At 49.2% G+C, this 23,306-nt stretch overlaps 1 protein-coding gene across 1 annotated transcript in view; it reads right to left on the reverse strand.

The window, feature by feature from the left end:
• XYLT1 (xylosyltransferase 1) overlaps positions 1–23,306 on the reverse strand; it is a 303,508-nt gene that overhangs the window by 74,039 nt on the left and 206,163 nt on the right. The window contains exons 4-5 of the mRNA XM_023616263.2: positions 3,806–3,978; positions 2,652–2,854 (exon numbers count right to left, since the gene is read on the reverse strand). Of these exons, the coding sequence (XP_023472031.1) occupies positions 2,652–2,854; positions 3,806–3,978 (376 nt within the window). The remainder of the gene's footprint in view (positions 1–2,651; positions 2,855–3,805; positions 3,979–23,306) is intronic.

Below are 23,306 nucleotides of genomic sequence, written 5' to 3' on the forward strand. Positions count from 1 at the left end.
CTTGTCCTGGATGTCTCTGAGCTCACCTGTCCTCATTCTTTTATTACACTCTCTCGATGTTCAAATTTCTCAAATGCAACTAGCTCATCTTTGCCCCCAGTCTTGCCCAGGCTGTGCTCTCCCTCTGGAACTGGAGAGTTCTCAGCTGGAGGCGATTCTGCCCCTTGGGGAGACATCTGGAGATATATGTGGTTGTCACAAGTTGGGGGAGAGGCATCTGCCAGCATCTAGTGGGTCCAGGCCAAGGATGCTGCTAAACACCCTACAATGCACAGGACAATCCCCACGACACAGAATGATCCAGCTCAAGACGTCAATAGTGCCCGGGTTGGGAAATCCTGGTCTAGAATGATCTTCTCCCTCATTTGCCTGCTAATCCCTTCTTACCCCTCAGGTCTCAAATCAAAACTGCATATTCAGAGGCCTTTCTGCTCCGACAATGCCCCTCCTCCGCTCACACCACCTTCCTCTCTTCCCAGTCCTTTCTCACCTTGCTTGATGCCTCTCTTGCATGATTATCTAGTTCCATCTTCCCAACTAGGATGTGTGGTCCACCAGGGAGGGGCTGTTGTCACTTTCGTTCACTAAATGCCCGAATTGTACCCAGCACAGTAGTTGCTTAATAAATGTTTGTGGAATGAATGTTTGAATGAATGAATGAAAGTAAATAAGTAAAAATCTGCCAACAAATTTTCATAATCACCCCCTTTATCCCTGCTATCCTACTAACAAGAGAAACGGGTACCTTTCTAACCGCCATCATTTTTCTCAGGTTCCAGGGTGTCAGGTGTATCCTGCCTCAACTGATCAAAGATTGTGCCTTCCCCGGATCCCCTCCAGGGTCCAGGGTCACCTGGCAGCTGACGGGATGCCACCAAGCCCAGGACTGAAGGAGGGCACCATGAGTCATATTGTGAAGGAGACAGAAGCCATTTCTAGCTTTAAACAGAGGCCTTCCCTTCATGCCTGTATCTTATTTGAATCCTGATTCAAAACCCAAACGCCTGGGACTATGTGACCTCGATATTTGATGACATTAAGAGTGAGTGTTAACATTTTAGGTGTGATAATCATATTGATGTTCTGTTCAAAGAGAGCCCTTATCTTTTTGAGATGTATACTGAAATATTTACAATCAGACGATGTCTTGGAAATGCCTCTTCAGGGCTGACGGAAGAGGGAGAGTAAAGATACAAGACTGGCCACGAATTGATCATAGTTGACGGATGATGTCCATGTGTGGGCTCACTATACACTTCTTGGTACTCTTGTGCCTGTTCAAAAATTGCCCTGAGAAAAGTGTAGGGTTTTTTTTTTAAAGACGCCTTCATCCAGCTCTTCTGAGAAAGCGGTACCCAGTGTCCTCATGCCACCAGGGGAAGGAAGGCCCCTCCTTCACCTCCCCCGGGCATTTCACTTCCACTTTTCAGCCTTGTCAATAAATCCGGATGGAAGACACAGTGGAGCAAAGAGCTGCCTTCTTGATAGCAAATGTAGTTCATTTCCTTGCTCTTTATTGTTTTTCGCCTTACGAGCTCTCTAAAGGGGTTTTCTTGGCTTATGGTCTTTTTTTAGAGCAGATCAGCGTTTGTGCCAAGGGACAGACCTTCCCTGTGGCATCTGAGTTTCTCACCACCTCGAGGCTGCTGGCTGGTCCACCAGCTCCACCCAATTGTGGCCAAGCAGGCTGCAGGCCCAGAGCGGGCAGATGGTTGCGAGAAGCTCGAACTCTGTAGTTTCATGTGAAATCTCCCAATTTTAAAATGTGGGCAATCGATGCATTTGTTAAAATTTGATAGGAGACCAAAACAACTCACCCGGGTACCTTGAACAGTCCAAAGGCACCTGCTGGTGATTCCGCCTGGGCTGCTGCAGCCGATCCGCCCCCCCTCCACTCCGCCCTTTTCGCTTTAACTCCTAAGTCAGACCTTGTCCTTCCTCTGCTCGAAACGTGCCAGTCGTTCCCATCTTGGTTCAAGTAACAGCCAAACTCTAGAACATCCATGATCTTGCCCCAATTTTCCTTCTGACCTGTCTCTTCCTACTGTACCCCTCACCTTCTCTGTTCCAGCCTCCCTGAGCCCCACTGTTCCTCCAACACACCAGGTGTATTCCCATCTCGGGGCTCAGCACCTGCTGGTCCCCCTGCCTGGACCACTTTCCCTGTCGGAGTGATTCATCCTTCATCTTCTTCCATTCTTCTCAGTAAGGATGTTCCTAGCCACTCATTAAAATTACAACTCTCCTTAGCCGCCTTCTCTCTGCTTTATTTTTCTGATGTACCATACTACTTATTTTGTTGGTTATTTGTCTCCCCCACTTGCATGGAAGCTCCTTATGGGCAGGGGTTTCAGCCACTTTAGTGTATCCTTGGACAGAACTGGGACAACCGTACACTCAATAAATATCTGTCGAATGAGTGAATGAATGAACGGATATGCGAATGACTCTCAGGTCCAACGTGGATCCTGTGCTGAGAGATCTCATGGAGAAATGTGTAAGTTCTCCATGGCATCTCGCTGAGGCAGAAACCCATCTCTGGACAGGAGGCAAATGGCCTCTGCTCTGGTTCCACAGCTGTGACCAGAGAGAGAGAGAGAGAGAGAGCAGGACCACAGAGGAGGCTGGCTGGGGGCCCCCGGCCATCTTACCTGATGGGGTAGTCGGCGGCGCTGAGGTTGATGAAGAAGTCCCAGGGCCAGTCGGTCATCTCCAGGAGGTCCCGCATGCTCTGCAGGTATGTGGACAGGAGGCTGGCTCCCCCCCAGATGGTGGCCATCCGCCAGGGGGTGACACGGACATTGCTGTACTGCTTGGCAAACTGGAGCACTTGCCGATGCAGGTAATTAGAGCGCTTTTGGCAGGAGAGAAAGAGTGACAGTCAGCAGCCCAGAAAACACCAGATATGCCTCTTGCCCCTTGTCCCCTCGCTGTCCCTTCTCTTCTAGTTGACAGGGCTTCTGCTTTGCCAAGTAATGGACTCAGGCCTTGGTGTCTTTCTGCATCGCTACTCGAACCTTTATGAGTTTTTAAAATTTTATGTTACCTATTTCAAATGCAGATTCCCTGGCCTTGCCTCTGAGCTACTGGCTTACTAGGTGTGGGCTGGTGCCCGGGACTCTGCATTTTAATACAAGACAGATGCATGTGGTCTGAGGATAACCAGCTAAGACACCAGCTGTATCTGAACCTGACGAGTACCCTGAGAGGGGGAATTTCTCCATGACCCTCTCACAGGCCTGCTAGAAGCAGACCTACGGGACCATGCATCCCCTTCGGCTTCTTGACTAAAGACGTAATCACGTCACGTCAGCAGACCTCGGGGTCAAGACGGCTCAGGGGTCCGCAAGCCTGCTGCAGATTTTCGTAAATCAATTTTACTGCAACTCCACCACACACGTTCATTTACGTATTTTTTACGGCTGCTTTCACACTACAATGGCAGTGGCGAGTAGCTGTGACAGAGAGCACATGGGCCACAAAGGCTGAAACATTTACAATTTTGCCCTTTACGGAAAAAGCGTGCCCACTCCTGGGACAGCTGTCCACGCAAAGTGGCAGGCAACGCATTGGGCAGTGGGACGTTGAGAAAAAGAGGCAAGAAAACAGTGTTTATGGAGAAAGTCTAAAGTCACAGCTGGGAACTTTGAAACCAACACACACACACAGCATGTCAAGACCCAATGCTTGGAGAAGAGGCAGCTGTTCGGCCTGCGAGCCTTCCAGAAAGGGTGGCCGGCTTGGAGAGGGGCAGACGGACCGGCAGAGATAGGCCAGCCTGGGGCGAGTGGAGGGGGCTCCTCACCTTGTCCACGTGAATGTAGTAGAAATGGTCCTTGTGGTAGATGGACTTGAACATGCGTTGCAGCTGCCGAGACGCGCGGCCGTGGACCACCAGGACGAAGGCGATTCTGACCGGGTTGGCCAGCATATACTCCACCGAATCCTCGTCCCACTGAACGTTCTTGTTGGCTTTGCCTGGGAAAAACCAAAGAGACCACAGCGGTGGGGTGAGGATCGGCGGTCCTCTGTTGGGGGGATGGGGAATTTCTCTGATGTTTCTTCTTGGGGACATTCGGAGGGCCACAGTAGTCATATTGGGCCCTGAAACCTGATTCAACTTAACCAAGCATGTCCTGGACCCTCACACTGTCCTGGTACAATGGGGGTGGGAGACCCTGAGATGCATAAACCCTCTGGTTTCCAGCCCCGAGGACATCAAAAAGCTGATGGACACGTGTACACATATTAAACTATCAAACAAGTCAGGAGGAAATGAGAGGCGTAAGCGATGTATTTCTGAACCACAGAGGAAGGAGCAGTCAATTCTGAGTTGGGAAAAAGAGGCAAGTGCTGTTTTTGCCTATCCTGAACCCATTCTCCCTTCTCCTAATAGCATCCCTTTTTTTAAATTATGGTAAGAACAGATAACATAAGATCTATCCTCTTAACATGTTTTTAAGTGTACAGTATAGTATTGGTGATTATAAAGACAATGTTATACAGTGGATCTCTAGAACTCATTCATCTTGCAAAACGGAAAATGTATCACCTGATATTTTGGGGGCATCACCCCCCTCCTCCATTCTCCAGTCCACATGGACGGGGACGATCTGCCTCTGTGGTCAATTTCAGGGGTGGTCACAGAGCTTAGGCTTGGCCCATCAGAACACTGCATCTCCCGGGCCACAGCAGGTATGGTTCAGAGGTGGACATGGGCCTAATGAAGCTATTTAGCCACGAAGATAGAATTCTAGACTTTTGTTGGAACCACTAGATAAGACAGGTTCTCTTTCTCGTATGCATGAAACTGGAAGATTTGAAGAGCCCTTTGTCCCCACGGGAAAGAGGCTGCCTGGGAGGAAAGCCCACACAGAGGGCAGCACTGTTGAGTGATGGAGAGGCTCTAGACCCTCAGGACCCCGCCTGCGAGTGACGGAGAGGCTCTAGACCCTCAGGACCCCGCCTGAGAGTGATGGAGAGGCTCTAGACCCTCAGGACCCCGCTTGAGAGTGACGGAGAGGGTCCAGATCCTCAGGACCCGCCTGAGAGTGATATACAGGGTCTAGATCCTCAGGACCCGCCTGAGAGTGATGGAGAGGCTCTAGACCCTCAGGACCCCGCCTGAGAGTGATGGAGAGGCTCTAGACCCTCAGGACCCGCCTGAGAGTGATGGAGAGGCTCTAGACCCTCAGGACCCGCCTGAGAGTGACGGAGAGGGTCCAGATCCTCAGGACCCCGCCTGAGAGTGATGGAGAGGGTCCAGATCCTCAGGACCCGCCTGAGAGTGATATACAGGGTCTAGATCCTCAGGACCCGCCTGAGAGTGATGGAGAGGCTCTAGACCCTCAGGACCCCGCCTGAGAGTGATGGAGAGGCTCTAGACCCTCAGGACCCCGCCTGAGAGTGATGGAGAGGCTCTAGACCCTCAGGACCCGCCTGAGAGTGACGGAGAGGGTCCAGATCCTCAGGACCCCGCCTGAGAGTGATGGAGAGGGTCCAGATCCTCAGGACCCGCCTGAGAGTGATATACAGGGTCTAGATCCTCAGGACCCGCCTGAGAGTGATGGAGAGGCTCTAGACCCTCAGGACCCCGCCTGAGAGTGATGGAGAGGCTCTAGACCCTCAGGACCCCACCTGAGAGTGATGGAGAGGCTCTAGACCCTCAGGACCCGCCTGAGAGTGACGGAGAGGGTCCAGATCCTCAGGACCCGCCTGAGAGTGATATACAGGGTCTAGATCCTCAGGACCCGCCTGCTCCCGGATCAGCCTGGCCAGATGGAGATCAGCCACCATCATATCTTATTTTTCTTTGAAAGCCCAGATCCTACACTAGATCTGCCTGGATCAATGGTTCCAGACGTCCCTTATCCTGGAATCAGCCTCAAGACTCCTTTCCTCCACCTTTCCCTTGCAAATGCTCCAGGGGCAAGCTTTCAGGGAGAAACACAGCTTCCTGATTCAGTTCATTAGAATTCCAACTAGAGATCTCGTGATTTTCCTCAACACGGTTTCCTTTGAGTCTCACCTGATTTCTTATGGGTTCTAAGTTTATGGGGCCCAGAATATTGTCAGCGTAGGAGCTGCAGGTGGCTCAGAACGTCGACTGGGAAAGCTGAGAATTCAGACTGTTTATCCTGCAGATTAGGAGACTGGGAGCCTGTCTGCTGTCATCGCAAAGCTGAACGGCTGCCAAACGAACAAGGCTCCTCCGTGTTGTTTCAGAGGCCAGGATGAGACTAATGTGGATAAAGGCCCAATCGCATGGCCCTGCCTCCACGGCCTGCCTGATCCGCCTCCTGCAGACCGGTCACCCTGATTGCCCCTACTATCTCCCTCGCCACCTGGCCTTCTTTCTTTTTCCCTTGAGCAAGCTCATTTCTGCCTCAGGACCTTTTCACTGGCTATTCCTGCTACCTGGAACACCCTCTCCCTAGATCTTTGCGTGACTGCATCTTCTTGTCCTTAGTTCAGAGGTCAAAAAAAGGCCACCAGCCCCCCACCAGTCACATCACTCTCTTTCACCTTGCCCTATTTCAATTGACTGCACAACATTTAACACCGTCTGAACTTTAGGTATATCTGTCTACTCGTTTATTGTCTGAACATCCACTAGGACACAAACTCCAAGATAAGGGACTATTTCAGTTTTGCTTGTCATTGAATACACACCACCACAACAATATCTGGCACATATCTGATTCTTGGTAAAAAAAAAAAAAAAAATTACAGGAGGGTACATTTTGGTTCGGCACCATAATATTAACAACACCTCTTATTGAGCATTGATCAGCCCTCACCATTCATTATTTCATTTAATCCTCAGAAAAACCCTGCAAGATAGTGCCATCATCCCCATTTTGCAAATCAGGAAATCACAGCTTAGAGAAGTCAAGGGCTTTCTTTGTTCAAGGTCACACTGTTCTAATTAGTTCAGCTGAGATTCAAACCCAGGTCTGTTTCCAAAGTCTGTGCCCTTAACCACTAGTATCCACGACATTACCATATCCAGGACTGGGAAAAGTTTAGAACAATTCTGCTGGTTAGTTAATGAAATGCCTTGTAATTTAGTTATGGTAGTTAAGTAGGCATGCATTTAAGGACTGTCAAGGGCATTGTGGAGAGGATTCCTGTATCACGTGGGAGGCAGACTCCAGTGGCCAATAAGGTTACATCTTTTCATCCATCCACCCACCCATCCATCCATCCACCCACCCAAATCTAACTGCCTATCCATCTATATCCAACCACCCATCCAGCAAACCATTCAACTACCCATCCAGCAAAGCACTCAACAGCCTATCATCCTTAAAACTAACCACCCATTCACCCATCCATCAAACCACTCATCACCTTTAAAGCCAACCAACCATCCACCCATCCATCTATGCACCCATGATCCTTAAAGCAAACGATCCATGCATCCACTCTTCCATCCATCTAACTATCAACTCGCAGATCCATGCAATATTAACTTAGCCTATACTGCATGCCAAGTACTGTGCTAGGTACTAGAAAAATAAAAGTTGGGGAAAAACCCTTGCCTTTGAGGAGCTCTTAGCCCACCGGGGAAAATGGAAGAGAATGCTCGCTTGTTTTATAATAGAAACGTATTCAGGTTGCTCCTGGAGAGTGGGGAGGGAAGAACAGTCTGCCTGCATGGACAGGGGAGACCTCTGAGAGTTTAGCCCAAAGCTTCTGAGCCCATTTCTTCAAGCTCTCCTGATGAATCCTAATGTCTCTGGCTCCTTGGCTGTGCAATCAGTAGCTGTGATCCTGGCGCTAATTGGCATCTTGGCTCTGGTTGATGACACACCGGGCAGCAAAAGCTGTCTTAACCACTCTCTAATTTTCTCTCCAAACCAATCACAAACACGCTGGGCTTTCTTGGTGATCAAGGAGAGGGGTCCGCGTAGTGAGATCACGTCCCTTTAAACACGCATATGACAATCCATCCATCCATCCATCCATCCAACCAACCACCCAGCATTCTTAAAACCTCCTACTTGCCAGCCCTGGACAAAGCCTAGAGCATGAAGACGTGGGACGGGAGCCTGTTTTCATAAATGGATTATGAATGGATTAAGGAATGTGAGAATCCAAGGTAAAAAGATTACAATGCACAAGAAAAGCTTATATTCTCTTCCCCATGACTGCAGCCCAAAGGCAGAGTACTGGTCTTCCCCATGCTGGCTGGGACCTGTCTGCCGTGCTCAGAGACTCTTCATCAAACAAAGGGAGGGATGTTTAAAAACGATGGCTGCTTGTGCTACTTTTTTCCACCTGGGTTTCACTGGGTGATTTTTCAAAGGTCTAGACATTGTCCACAATAATTCCACTCTGTAGGGGCTCCTGCTGGCACTCAGATAACGCTGCACATCCCTGCCCCAAGGTCTCTGGGTGACAACGACCTGGAGTTCTTAGCAGTGAGGCTTATGGGCCTCTGGATCAGTCCGTGCTCTCCAGCCATGGATATCTCTCGCCATGTTGTTGAATGAATGAGTGACGTGCATTCTGGAAAAAGGGGCTGCGCTGATCAGGAGGAGCTGATGTCGCCCGAGGGAGGGCCCGCTAAGCATCAGCACCGTGCTGGGGGCTCGGCGTCCCTCATTATTTGGTTCTAGGAGGAGTACATTGTCATGCTCTGAGGCTCAGAGAGGTCAGTGCATTTCCCCAGGTCACACAGTGAGGGAGGACAGCATCGCCAAGCTCAAAGCTGACCCTGCTACTTTTACCCGCCCTCTGCTGGAGAAGAGAGCAGAGAGATGGGAGGGTTGGTGTGAGGACTCTGTGCTGACCTTTAAAGCGACTTGCGTGCTGACATTGAGGAAAGCCTTTTGTAACTTTTCTTTAGGGTTTTAGAAAGGAGAACAGATGCACAGACAGACAGACAGACAGACACAGACATAGATGCTTTCCTTCAGGAGAAGCCCTGGGAATCCAATGCTACTACTGCAGCCACACAGCCTCCGGGGTCGAAATCCAAAGTCATCCTTGGGTCAGACGGTGAGCAGCAAGGAGAAGAGGGGACAAAACCCAGAGTTCTCCCAGAGAACAGCTATCTGGGGAGAGGGGTGGGTGGGAAGGAACAAAACCATCCAAAGAAAAGAGACACACACAGAGGGAGAGATGGAGATGGGGATGAGAGGCAGAGAGAGACAGAGACAGAGAGAGAGAAACCTAGAGACAGAGAGACAGAAAGACAGAGATGGAGATACACATAGACAGAGAGACGCAGAGAGAGAAGGAGCAGGCATTCAGAGAGGCCACACACACTGAGAGAAAAACAGAGAGAGACGCACAAACTGAGAGAAAGATGCCCCCCCCCCCGCCACTGCCACATCCGGAGAGAGAAACATATAGAGACCCACACAGCAACAGCGAGGAAGACAGACACACACACAGACATAAACAGAGACAAACACATATAGTCAGACACATACACGGAGACAGGAAGAGACACGGAGGACAGGAGGGAGCCTCACTGGAAAATTGGATCCGCTCAACCTCAAAACGCTGCAGCTGTCTTCAAAAGCAAAGGCAAAGGAAAGTTCCAGAATCTCAGAATCAAAAATGCCTCCAGGCCTGTTCGGCTCCCATGTACCTCAGTCCTTTACACGTCCCTTCCTCTCCCCCCTCACCAACTCCCGCCCCCTCATCAGCCAGGGGGATGGAGGAAGACACTGAGGCTCAGAGAGGTAAAGCAACTTGCCCAGGGACCCACAGAAGTGGCAGGTCACTCTCAGGCTGGCTCCAGAACCCACTGCACCCGCCCCCGAATCTGGCACACAGTAGGATCGGGATGTGGTTTACCGAATAAACAAGAGAGTGAATGAGCGGGTTTTCTGCCCCCCAGGTGCAGCAGGACGGGGGTGCTGCCAATAACCAGCTGCCTATTTTTGCTGCACTTCCTGGCTCCTGTAACGACCCTTCCGGCAAGCCGCCCTGACACGGGGGAGCTGGAGAGAACAATCAACCAGACCACAGATGTGGGCGGCGAGGTGCCCCGGGGTGGGGGCCTCCTCTGCACCCGGGCCACCATTTCCGGACTGCGGTCCTGAAAAGCCTCCTACACTAGGAGTGGGATCTGCGATGGACTGTGGCGAGGTCGCCAGCAAGGGCAGGAACTGGGGAAATGGACTCTCTCCTCTCGTGCTGGAGGGAGTGGGAGCTGGCAGAACTTTGCCAGAGGTGATGTGGCAACAAGTCTTATAATTTTAAATAGGCGTGCCCCTTGACCCAGTGACTCACTCCTAAGAATATATCCTAAGGGAAGGAGAAGGCAAAAACGTAAGTCCCTATGTATAGGATATTCTTTCCTTCATTTATTCATTCATTCTGTGTGTCCTATGTGCCAGGCACGGTTCTAGCCCTATCAGAGGACACAACAGCATCCTTCCCCAAATGCTGCTTAGTCTAATGGGGTGGAAAGCCTATAAAATGTAAGCAAATAGAAAACACCATTGCAGATAGTGATAAGGGCTATGAAGGAAGATAAATAAAGTGGGCTAAGGGATGGGATTTCTATGGGTATGGTGGCTAGGGAAGGCTGATGTGAAGCAGAGACAATCAAACAAGCTCTGAACGAAATGAGGGAATGAGCCATGTAATTATCAGAGGTTGGGGAGGATTATGGGAAGCTTGAGTAGCAAGTGCAAAGGTCCTGGGGCCTTGCCCTCAATAGAGTTTATAATGGTCTAAAATAGGAATCAACCCAAAGGTCTTATTAAGACTTACTGATATAGAACATTGCCTATAATATATTAAGCAAAAGAGAAGTCCTAAAATGTAATCCCTAACGATTTAAAAGATATTAACAGAGGTTCATACAGTGGCATGACAGCTTTTATTTCTTCTTTATACTTTTCTGCACTATCTGAATTTTGTAAAATGGATTACTATTATAATGGATTACTATTATAATCACAGTAAAGGTGATCAATAATTTTAACACCAACTATTTATGGTGTGCCTATAACGTGTTAATTTTTGTGCATGATTTTTAAAAAATTTCTATCCAAACCTCTACAAGAAAAGAGTTATTATCTTCCTATTACACAACTGAGGAAGCTGCAGTTCAGAGAAGCCCCAGGCAGGAGGTGGCTGAGCTGGGAACGGAGCAAGTCTGTGATGCCAGTGTCTTATCATGGCCACTACGCCCCATCAAATTGTCCCCAACACAGAAAGAGGGAAATCTGTTCTGAGAGAAAGCGTGTCAGTTGACATCCAGCTGGAGCACAGATAATAATGACACGCGGTCAGCGTTACGTGTGTCTTTGCAGACTGAAACTCAACCACTGCCCAGCTCCTAAAAAAACCCTACGAATTTAACAATGTCATCAGATTCTTGTGGCACAAAACCGAAAGTAAGTGGAAGAATCAGAGAGATTAGCGGCAGCGGGAGAAGCTGACTTCAGACACATGTTAAAAAGCCAAGTTCGAGGGGGAGAATATCAAGTATATTTTTGCGATGCAGGCATGAAGATCAAGGATGGGGAATCGTGGAGTAACTAGCTGTGCCGTGTCAGGCCTGTTACCCAGACCCTGTATTTCTCAGTATCATCACGGGTCAAATAAGGACCACGTAATCCTCGGGGCCCACAGAGATGCTGAAGGTGAAGGGGCTTTGCACGGGTCAACGTGCTGTATCAGTGTCACGATGTTGGCAATGACCATGCTTGTGGTACCTCGTAGGAGTTCGATCTGGGAGGAGAAAGCAAGGCGCCGGGGCTAAGAGCGTGTGTGGCCTCTGGTCAGGCAGATCTGCGTGACCTTAGACCGGTTATGCAAGAGCTCCAGATCTCAGTTTTCTCGTCTGTAAAACGGGTGTGTTACAATCACAGAATCTGCCTCACATGGACAGTCGTGTCCGGTCCAGAGCACAGGTCCTGGGGTGCAGACAATGCTGAATAAACTATAGCCGCCATCACCATCGGGGTGAGCGTCATCATTTCTGTTTGGCTGTTTCCCCGCAAGGGTCAGGATCCAGTTGGCTTAACCAATGGGCCCAGCTCCAGGGTTCTGCCCCAAGGCCGAACAGGCTCCCCGGGGGTGGAGTCTGCTGCCTGCAGATAAACATCCACGCTGGGAATCTCCCTCTGCAGCATTTGCCTCAGACCACAATTAATAACAAATGCAAAGCGAAGGAGCTGCTTGACAGGAATAGCTCTTCCACCAGCAAAGCCCTCGATCCTATTTACACTCTGAAAGGGCCTCTGCGACGGGAGCTTTCTGACTTGGTTCCAAGTAGGAGGCCTGGTTAGGTCTCGGGAAGGGAGAGAAGTGGAAGCGAGGTCGTGTGCAAACGGGGCCTAGGTCAGGAGCTCCGGGCGGGAGGGCTGCCCGCCTCCTGCCGCCTGGGAAGGCATGGGCGCTGCGACTGACAACTGGCGCCCAGCTCTGCCTCTTCCCTGTGGGGACTTCGGAAAGACACCGCTCCTCAGGTCCACTCTGACCGTTGGATCTTCATCTACAAAGTGGGATGATCCCAGCGTAGTTCTATTTTTAATTATCTGAGGAGCCTCCAGACCGTTTCCCATGGCAGCTGCACCACTGTGCATTTCCATCAGGGTGAATGTGGAGGACGTGATGCTAAGTGAGATAAGCCAGTCACAGAAAGACAAACAGTGTGTGATCCCACTCATGTGAGGCATCTAAAATGGTCAAACGCATAGAATGAAAGAGTGGAATGGTGGTTGCCAAGGGGCTAAGCAGTAAGGGGCAATGGGGAATTACTAACATTGGGCATCAAGTTCCAGGCAAAGGGGCTGGCCAGGTGGTGTAGTGGCTAAGATCGTGTGCTCTGCTCTGGCAGCCCGAGGTTTGCTGGTTCGGATCCTGGGCGTGGACCTACACACCACTCATCAAGCCATGCTGAGGCGGCCTCCCACACAGAAGAACTAGAAGGACTTACAACTAGGATGTACAACTGTGTACTGGGGCTTTGGGGAGGGCAAAAGTTGTTAGCTCAGGGCCAATCTTCCTCACCAAAAAAAAAAAAAAAAGGCCTAAAAAAGTTTCAGGCAAGCAGATGAAGCAGTTCTAGAGAGCTGCTGTCTACCATTGTCCCTACAGACAATGATATCATGCACTTAAAAATCTGTTAAGAGGATGGATCTCATGTTAAGTGTTCTTACCAAAATACAATAATATTTACAGAAAATAAAGAGGGATGAGCCATCTGTCCCGGGCCCCGCTGGGCTGTGTGGTGATTCAGGACTGTGGACAGAACGTGGTTTCACACTAGCGGCAGGCACACTGCAGGGAGACGGACGACTCCTGCCACCAGGAGAAGAAACGCCGACAGGTTCTAGGTTCTTGGTCAGACTTGGGTGAAGCTGCCTGTTAACCACCGGGAAATTTCAATGCAGAATTCTGGTGCCTGGAACTTGGGAAATGCCCGGTGCCCAGGAAGAGGCCCCTGCTCCTAGTGGGTTTAGAAAAGGTGGCACGGTGTGGTGGGAAGAACACAGAAGGCCACCAGTCTGGGTTCCCATCCTGCTTCTGCAGTGAACCAGCTGTGGGACCCCGGGCAGGTCATTTCCGCCCACGCCTTCCTTTCTTTTCAGCTTTATTGAGCTAGAACTGACGTATAAAGTTGTAAGATATCTAAAGTGTATATCGTGGTGATCTGATAGTCGTCCATACTGTGAAAGGACACCCCCATCCATCCAGGTCATTACCGCGTCCATCACCTCACATATTTACCTGTTTTTCTTTTTAGCCAGAACATTTAAGTTCTACTCAGCAAATTTCAAGGATAAAATCCAGGGTTATCAACTATAGTCACCATGCTGAATGTCAGATCCTCAGAGCTTCCTCATCTTATCACTGAGAGTCTGTTCTAACCCTTCACCAGCATCTCCCTGTCTCCCCCTCCCCCAGCCCCTGGCAACCACTTTCCTACTCGCTGTTTCTAGGAGTTTGGCTTTTATTTTTAGATTCCACATCTAAGTGAGATCAGGCAGTATTTTTCTTTCTCTGTCTGACTGACTTCACTCAGCATGATGCCCTCAAGGTCCATCCATGTTGTCACTAGATAGACCACATTTTGTTTATCCGGACATTCATCCCTCGGTGGACAGTTGGGTTGCTTCCATTTTTTGGCTCTTGTGGATAATGCTGCTATGAACAAGGCTGTCTAGATAGCTCTTCGAGATCCTGCTTTCAATTCTTTGGGGTATATACCCAGAAGTGGAATTGCTGGATCACAGGGCAATTATTTTTACTCATTTATTTTCAAGACCCCATCACGCACTTTTTTTTTTTTTAATTTTATTTTTCCTTTTTCTCCCCAAAGCCCCCCGGTACATAGTTGTATATTCTTCATTGTGGGTCCTTCTAGTCGCGGCATGTGGGACGCTGCCTCACCGTGGTTTGATGAGCAGTGCCATGTCCATGCCCAGGATTCGAACCAATGAAACAATGGGCCGCCTGCAGCGGAGCGCACGAACTTAACCACTCGGCCACGGGGCCAGCCCCGCCCCATCATGCACTTCTTAACTCAGCCATTCTGCCTAGGGGCTGAGCTGAGGTCTGCATCCTGACCTCACCATTTACTCACAGGTCACTCTGTGCCTCAGTTTCCTCATCTGTCAAAGAGTGCTCACCTCCAAGGGATGCTGTAAAGACTAAAAGCTATAACTTGGGTGAAATAAGGTCACAGAACTCAACAGTGGAGAAGCCAGCTGTCGAGCCCGTGGGGTGCAACCCTGGAGCCCTAGTCCGCTGCACTGACACTTGGTAACTGTTCACACGGCTGAGGACTGACGGGCCAGGACCTGGCCTTGAGGGCCTCAGAGCTGGTGCTCTCAAATGTGATGATAGAGTTCCCCAAGGGAAGACTGACATGGCCCCCAGACAGGACATCAAATGGCACTTAGAGGGGGACAGTGATTGTCTTTTCATTTCTCATCCGGTCCTTCTGATGAGCACAGCAGTGCAGTCTCAAGCCGATGCAAACATGTCCCCAACATCACTCGCTGCCTGAACTTCCTTTTCCAACCGGGAGCGCTCTGCCCACAGCACTGGCATCTTGCACAGGCAACAGGTGAGCCCGTCAGCATTGAATAACACAGTTTTGATGTCACTGATTCATTTGCATGGTTGCTGTCTCTTCACGGCAAGTGATAGCAAGATTGGCACTGACGGCAGCGAGGCAAAATTACTTTGAAAATAAAATTGACTTAAGTAAAAATGAAAGTGAGGCTATGGCACTGAAAACATTATGAGAATAATAGGGTAGGTGGAATGTGGCTACGGCAAAATCATTAAGATGAGAGAGAGGGGAAGAAAGCTTGGGGAATATTAATTAGGCTCCACAAGCTTGCTAACCAACTATGATGGGCTGAGTTATTAAACAAATGAGGGGAGGTGAAGGCCAGGTGCAGGGTGACGCCCAGGCAGCCCCATACGTCATGGAAGGGCTCGAAGGTCCAGACTATGTTTACTTTCCTGGCTTCAGGGGCCCAGGAGGGTTTTGTTGGGAGTTTTCTGGGGTAGGCTCTGGCTGGAGCAGGGGCATTTTCCTTCTAGAGAGAGCCAGAGGTCTGCTGAGAAACACTGTCCTTTTGACTTTTACTCTAATTTCTTGAGTACTTAACATTCATGAGGTTCTCTCATAGGTTTTTTTTTTTTTTACCTCTCATAGCTATGCTGCACATGTAAATTGTCTCCATTTATGGATAACTGGCCCAAGCTCAGAGAGGGTAAGGAATTTGCCCAATGTCACAGAGCCGGGAGGTGGAGAAGAGATTAGGAAATAAACTGATCTGACTTCAGCTACCATGCCCCATGACCAGACTTTGCCTAGTAAGAACCGGGCCATTCCTGACTCCACTCAGGCTCCCACTATTAAGCTCACCTGAACCCCAAGCATCGTATTCCCCGAATGGCTTCTAAACTGTCTCCTCTAGATGGGGATTTCGCAACTTTGGCATTATTGACATTTGGGGCCAGGTAAGTCTTTGCTGTGGGAGGTGAGGGCTGTCCCGTGCACTGTAGGATGTTTAGTTGCATCCCTGGCCCCACTCACGAAAGGCCAGCAGTACCCTCCCAGTTGGGACAAAACCAGAAATGTCTCCATTCATTGACAGATGTCCCCTGGGAGGAGGGGTACAGTGACTCTCAGTGGAGAAGCCCTGCTCTAAGGCAGAAGTTCTCAAAACGTGGTCTCTGACAGCAGCATCAGCATCATCTGGGATCCTGCTGGAAATGCAGAACCTCAGGTCCCAACCCGCACGCACTGAATCAGAAACTCTAGGATGGGGACCCAGCAAGCTGGTTTTACAAGCCCTCCAGGTGATTCTAATGCAAGCTGATGATCGAAACCACCTGTGCAGGCCAGTGATTCACAACCTTGGTTGCACACTGGGATGACCTGAGCATCTTTTAAAACCCAAACCCACGCCTTGGCCCCACCCCCAAGCAATTCTAACTGAATTCATTTGGGGGTTGCCAGTGATGGCAAATTTTTAAGGCTCCCCAGTGATCCAATGTGCAGTCCGGGTGGAGAATCACGCTTCTCAAACCCCTTTAATAAACTGCATCTCTCAAGGCGGAAAAAAAATCTACCCAATCCATCTCTGGGTGCCACCTCAAATCCTCACGGCCTCCTACTCCGGGAGAGACGGACGGCTAGCGCACTCGTTATTTTTCTCCCGCTCTTGAGAAAGTGTCTCCCTCCACCCCCGACCAAGCACTCAGGAAATTTTCCTGCTCACTGACTTTTTTCCCCCCATTCAAGTCTGGAGTTATTAAACCACGGCCCGTGGCTGAACCGTCTTATTGATTTTATTGTCGAGGGCCCCGGGATATTCTAATGATGTACTGCTCAATAAATGGAAACTGGTGGGATAGATATTGATGGCCTATGGTACATTTCACCGCAATTCACTGGGTCCCAGTCACTTCGCCTCTTCCGCATCATCTGTGAAAACGCTGTGCTGTGGCCCGCCAGCTCTGGTCCATCCTGCTGCTGTTACCTTTCCTGTGCATCAAGGATGCAAGAGTGGTTATGATAACAGCTAGTCCAGTGCGCCAGGCTCCAGGCTGAGTGTTTTCGAACAGACGTTATCTCATTTACTTCTCACAGCTGATCTTTAGGGAGATATTCTGATTAGTCCCATTTTACCGATAAGGAAGCTAAGACAGAGTGGTTACCTGACCCGGCCGGCTAATTGTGGAAGCGGGATTCGCATCTCCATTTGTCAGCTACTAAAATGAGGGCTCTTAACTCACGCTACGGTGTATGAATGTTTGTGTCTCCCAAAATTCATATGTTGAAAACCTAATGCTCAAGGTGATGGTTTTAGGAGGTGGCCTTTGGGAGGTGATTAGGTCATGAGGGTGGAGCCCTCAGGAATGGGATTAGCGCCCTTATAAAAGGGGCCCAACAGAGGTCCCTCGTCTTTACGCAGAGTGAGGACGCAGCTGGAAGATGGCCATCCATGAATCAGGAAGCAGGCTCTCACCAGACACCAGGGCAGCTGGCACCTTCATCTTGGACTTCCAGCCTCCACAAGTGTGAGAAATAAATTCTGTTGTTTATAAGCCACCCAGTCTGTGGTATTTTGTCACAGCAGCCCAAGTGGACAAAGACAACCCCATAGCTATACCACGCAAGGAAACAACAGCTCCGACGGCATTTGAGGAACCTTTCAGATAGTTTCAGTACAGATTAATATTTCACACATTTTCTCCCCCTTCTCAAGCAGTGTATGCCCACAGGGACTACTGGCATTTGGGGAGAGACAATTCGTTGTTGGCTGGGGCTGTCCCATGCCTTACAGGACATTTAACATCCCCAGCCCCCAAAAGAGACCCTTCCCCTTTACGTTTCCCAGCGCCCCCTAGGGGATCAATATGGTTGTTGCTTGAGAACCACTCATCTGGCTGGGTGGCGGGAGGTTCCCAGCCAAGATGGCTCCTGTGGTTTTGACAACATGGGCCATCGCTGGGAAGGCAAGATGGCAAGTGGAAAGAAGTTTGGCTTTGCAATCAGAGCAACCTGGGTCAAACCATAGCTCTGCACTCATGGACTCTCTGAGGTCGGGCAAGTTATATCTCTAAGACTCCAGTTCATCCTGGGTACAACAGAGGTGAATGTTGACCCCTACCTCCTCGGGAGGGATCCATGGAATCACGTGCTCAGAAAAGTGCCCAGTCCAGAGCCGTGGTTCCGGACCTGGGGCACTTCTGTCCCTCCCACCCCGTTTCTTATGTGCTCTTTCTAAATTCCTGACCCACAGAATCCAAGGGCATAAAACAAACGTTTGGCGTTCTGCACTGCTGAGTTTGGGGTAGTTTGTTACTCAGCAGTAGTAACTGGAACAGGCACCTGTGACATGCCAGGCAGGCAGCGTTCTGGGACTGAGTAAGAGAGTCAGGAACATGCCACAAAGAGCCTCTGCTTATGAGGAGCAGACTGTCCTGCAGGGGAAGGCAGACAAGAAACACAAACATCTCCAGGACCATTTCCATGACGTGAAGACAATCGTTACTATTACCTTAAACGACGACACAGGAGCGACCGCATTCTATTTCTCTTCTCCCCGTTCTAGCCTCATTTCCCACTGCACAAGCCCAGCTATTCTGTCCTTGAAGCTGCCACACAGTTTAATGTCCTCAGACCCCTGCTTCTGCTCCTAACGGTGCTGGGGCCCCCTTTCCTTTTCCTAAGGTACTACTCACTATAAAGAGAATTGTGCCGCCCACCCAAATTCCTGTGTTGAAGTCCTAACCCTCCTACTGGAGACAGGCCTTTAAGGAGGTGATTAAGATTCAATGAGGTCATGAGGGTGGGGCCCTGGTTGATGGGATTAGTGCCCTTATAAGAAGAGACACCCGAGCGCTGGCTCCCTCCACCATGTGAGGATACAGCAAGAAGGTGGCCATCTGCAAGCCAGGAAGATAGCCCTCACCAGAACTCGACCAGCTGGTGCCCTGATCTCAGACTTCCAGATTCCAAAATTGCGAAAAATCAATTTCTGTTGTTGACAGTGCCCAGTCTGTGGTATTTTGTCATGGCGGCCCGAGCTGACTAATATACTACTTAAATAGGTCAAGGGATGCATTCCTTGGGCTAAGAGCTACAGGTTGAGTAAGGAGTTAACTAGGTAAAAGGGGAGGGAAGTGGGTGCCTAGGCAGAGGCAACAGCATATGCAAAGGCCCTGTGGAGAGTGGGTGTAATAAATGAAAGGACATGAAGGAGGGCCAGCGTGGCTGGAGCATGAAGGCCAAGACAAAGACCAGGGTGAGATGGGGATGGAAAGACAGCAGGAGCCCCATGCAGGGTCTTCAGCACCATGTTTTTAAAGGCATGCTTTGTTAAAAATTTTTTTGGTGAGGAAGATTGGCTCTGAGATCTATCACCAATCTTCCTCTTTTTTTTTTTTTTCCTCCCTGAAGCCCCAGTACCTAGTTGTATATCCCAGTTGCAAGTCATTCTAGCTCTTCTATGTGGGATGCTGCCACAGCATGGCTTAGCGAACGGTGTGTAAGTCCGAACACAGGATCCAAACTGGCGAACCCTGGGCTGCTGTAGTAGAGTGCGTGAACTTAACCAATTACCCACGGGGCCAGCCCTTGAGCACCATTTCAAGGACTGCAGTGGAAAAGAGCGACAAGCCACCACAACTGGCTTGTTATCGATGGTTGAGGAGTGGATTGCAGGCAAGACACATTTTGCAATTTGCAGGGAGGGTGGCACGAGAGGCCCGGCTTCATGGTGCAGACTGGGGGACAGGTGGGAGGCAAGGAGCCCCGGGCCCTCCTGCAGTCTGGCTTGGGGTGTCGAGAATGCCTGCTCGGCCCCCCTCCCTACCTTTTTGACCCAAGGTTGCTGTGTGCAAGTTCTCCTAACAGCCTTCCAGTCGCCTGACGTTTTCATCTCTGTCCTCCTTCCCTCCTCTCCTGAACAGACTCGCAGACTCAATAAATACTGCCACGGAAAAACTCAGTGACTCATCTATTTTTATTACAAATGGAGCCGCTGGAGGAGGGAACAACGCTTATTTACTTCTCAGGGTAAGGGTTTTGACAACAGGTTTATTTTCTCCAACTCTCCAAGGACTAGAAGAGTAACACTCTAAAGAAACAGTACATTAATTAATGCCGAATTGGTTGGAATTTTCCTAATAAAAATCCTTATAGTAATCACATTATGGGCCATTAGCGCTGCCTCCTGATCATAAACCGTAAATATGTTCTGCAGGTGCCTTCTTTTTAAAAAGGGATGTTGCCCCAGATCGTTCCCTATTTGTCACGCTGACGCCGTCACGTCACATAATCCAGATGGGGGTAATTAACAGGCTCACATTTGTGCAGGGTTTATGGCATGCTGGTCCCTTGGCCAAGCCTTGTCCACGCCTCATCTCATTTAGCCCTTGCAGTAGACTTAGGAGGTAAGTGCCACTATCATCCCCATTTCACAGATGGGGAAACTGAGCCACAGAGGGAGCGGGTAATCTGCTCAGGGCCAAACAGCTAGGAAGTAAGGGAGCTGGGATTTGAATCCAGGCAATTTGATTCTAGAATATTCTGCCATCCTGCCTCCTGAGAAAAATAAGTACCAGGTGGATCTCTAAGCACAGTGGTCCTTTTGGTGGACCCCACTGCTAACGTGCTCCCTGGTTTATTTCAACAGCAATGACAGCAATAGCTAACCTATACAACATCAAGTTTTGCTCCTCGAGAGCAGGAAATGTTTTGTTTCCTTCTGCCTCCCCAGGGCCTAGCCAAATGCCTGGTGATGATGCCAGGAGCCTGGGACACACTGAGTAAACTCCTGTTGAAGGGAGAAATGGATATGGAAACACACGTGCAAGAGGGTTCATGGCAATGGGTAACAGGGGGCATCTCAGTGCGCCTGGGATCTGGAAAGATCCATTTCCTGCACTGGCGAGACGTGGGCGTGGCCTCAGAGTGGGGCCAGTGATAGACAGATGGGAGACTGCAGCGCTCTGGGATTAGACCAAGAAGGAGCTCATTCTCAGCCCTGTTTGGCTTTACTCCTTGGGTGCTTTGGGTGTTTCCTTGATTTCTCTGTCTACGTAGATGATATGTGCATACTGTAGAAAATTCAAGCATATAGAACAATACGAAGAAAGGAAAATAAAAGAAAAAAACCTGGCTATTAGAGCATCCAGATATCACCACTGCTAACATTTTCCAAATATTTCTACACACACACATCAGATATAATCACACACAGTCATGTGTCGCTTAACAACAGGGATGCGTTCTGAGAAATGTGTCATTGGGCAATTCCTCATTGTGCGAACATCATAGAGTGTGTGTGCACAAACCTAGGTGTATAGCCTATTACACACTTAGGCTCTATGGTACTGATCTTATGGGACCACCGTCATATATGCGGTCCATTGTTGACTGAAATGTCGTGATGTGGCGTGACTATACTTCCTGCGTTGTCATACACATACTATTTTCAACAATATGCCCTTGACATCTTTTCCACGTCAAGGAATACAGGTGTTCTTTCTTTCCTTCTTCTCTTCCTCCCTTCACAGATATTCGCTGAGCATCTACTATGAGCAGTTGCCCCACCAGGCACTGGGGATGCACAGAACAAAACAGATACTGAACTTGTCTTCAAGGAACTCACGGTCCAGCGGGGGCAGGGTGGGGAGGACAAACCTATGTCACAAAAGGTGTTAGATGCACTGAAGGAAAGGTACAGGGCACGAGCAGGAGATCTAATGCGGGCCAGGTCTTCAGACTTTTCTGAAGAAGCAACAGAGAAGCCAAGATCTTAAACATGAGGAGGAAAGAGCCAGGTAAAGAGGGTGTCGTTTCAGGCAAAAGGAGGGCCACGTGTCAAGGTCTCGGGGAGGTAAAAATTGTACTTTGAAAACTGTCTGTCTTTTTACTTTCCTTTTTCTGTAGTTTTGAAACTTCAGTACTGTAATGACAAACATGTTGCATACGTAATTAAGAGTCATTCAGTTCTTTCTTGAATGCCTCCAAAGACAGGAACCTCAGTGCCGTACACAGCAGCCAGCCATACTTGTGGACGGTGTTGATTGTGCGCTATCTTTTCTCAAAAGATGCCTGCCACAAGATTTCATCCATAAGTCCTAATTCTGCCTTCAGAGATAGCCCGCTGCCTCTGCTGTGGACCAACCTCTCCAATACGTGGACATTGTTATCATGCAGTTACTCTGCCCCCCAGTGCCCTCCACATCCAGGAAAGTATGACCCCTCGCTCATTTCAGTTTGTTCCTACTACATTTAGGGTGCCCGTTCCCTTTGTCATGGTCCCTCCTGAGAGTGACTAGAGGTCATCAGCCTACGGTTGACATCTCTCTTGATTAAGATGCTGCATTAGCACAGCCTAAGATCACTGCAAAAAAAAAAAAAAAAAAATGTTTTTAAGGCTCCCGGGCATTTGACAGCACAAATTCATTCATTCATTCGATAAGCGATTACGAATGCCTGAGAGAAACCGCTACACCCTGGGGGAAACCGCACTTTAATGGGACAGATATGTCACTTATTTGAGAAATAACTATCAACTACCTGCTATCGGGTGACACACTCGGGGGTCTGGCCGTGGACCAGATGGACACAGTCCCTCTTCTCGTGATTGAATGCAGAATGAATGAACGCTCTGTCTTGGTTTTCAGCATCAGAGCTTCTCGGTGGGGACAACTGCCATCTGCCGTGTGTCTGTATTATCAAATCCCCTAATGTGTAGGTTTGGGAGTTCTTGTCCCAGTTCACCTTCCACCCCTCCTTGGTTAGCCTGGAAGACCAAAGATCCTGATTTCTCAACCATGACTTGGAAGCTTTCTTTAAGCTCTGGGCGTCTAAGAATACCCTTTGCTAAATAAGAACCCCTATAAATAAACTGGCGAGCAAAGCTCATCTTAAACATGAGCTAGACATTAGACTAGAAAGCTCTGGGGAGAAGGGGGATCACAGATTTTGAGACAGGATGGGGTTAAGATACACCCTGAAGGAGACAGGACCCACACTACTGCAGCCTCAGAAGGCCACCGACAGTGACAATTTAAATTAAATTAAATTCAGTGGGCTCCAAAAAGAAACACGTGTAATGTTAATTTCATGGGTGTACCAATGTGTAAACTGAACAGATGATACTTAAATGAGAAAGGCAGAGAAATGACATTTGGTTAAATAATGCATCAGTGGGTAGAATTTGTTGAAACTGCCGTTTTAAAAAAAAAAAAGTATGAGCACAATTGAAAGTTAAGCAAGCTGTCACCCGGGCCAGGTCACCTAAGGGTTCTCAATCCAACATGCTTGAGAGGGGCCGTGGCAGCAC

The sequence above is a fragment of the Equus caballus genome, chromosome 13 (assembly GCF_041296265.1).
Source record: "Equus caballus isolate H_3958 breed thoroughbred chromosome 13, TB-T2T, whole genome shotgun sequence".
Lineage (NCBI taxonomy): Eukaryota > Metazoa > Chordata > Mammalia > Perissodactyla > Equidae > Equus > Equus caballus.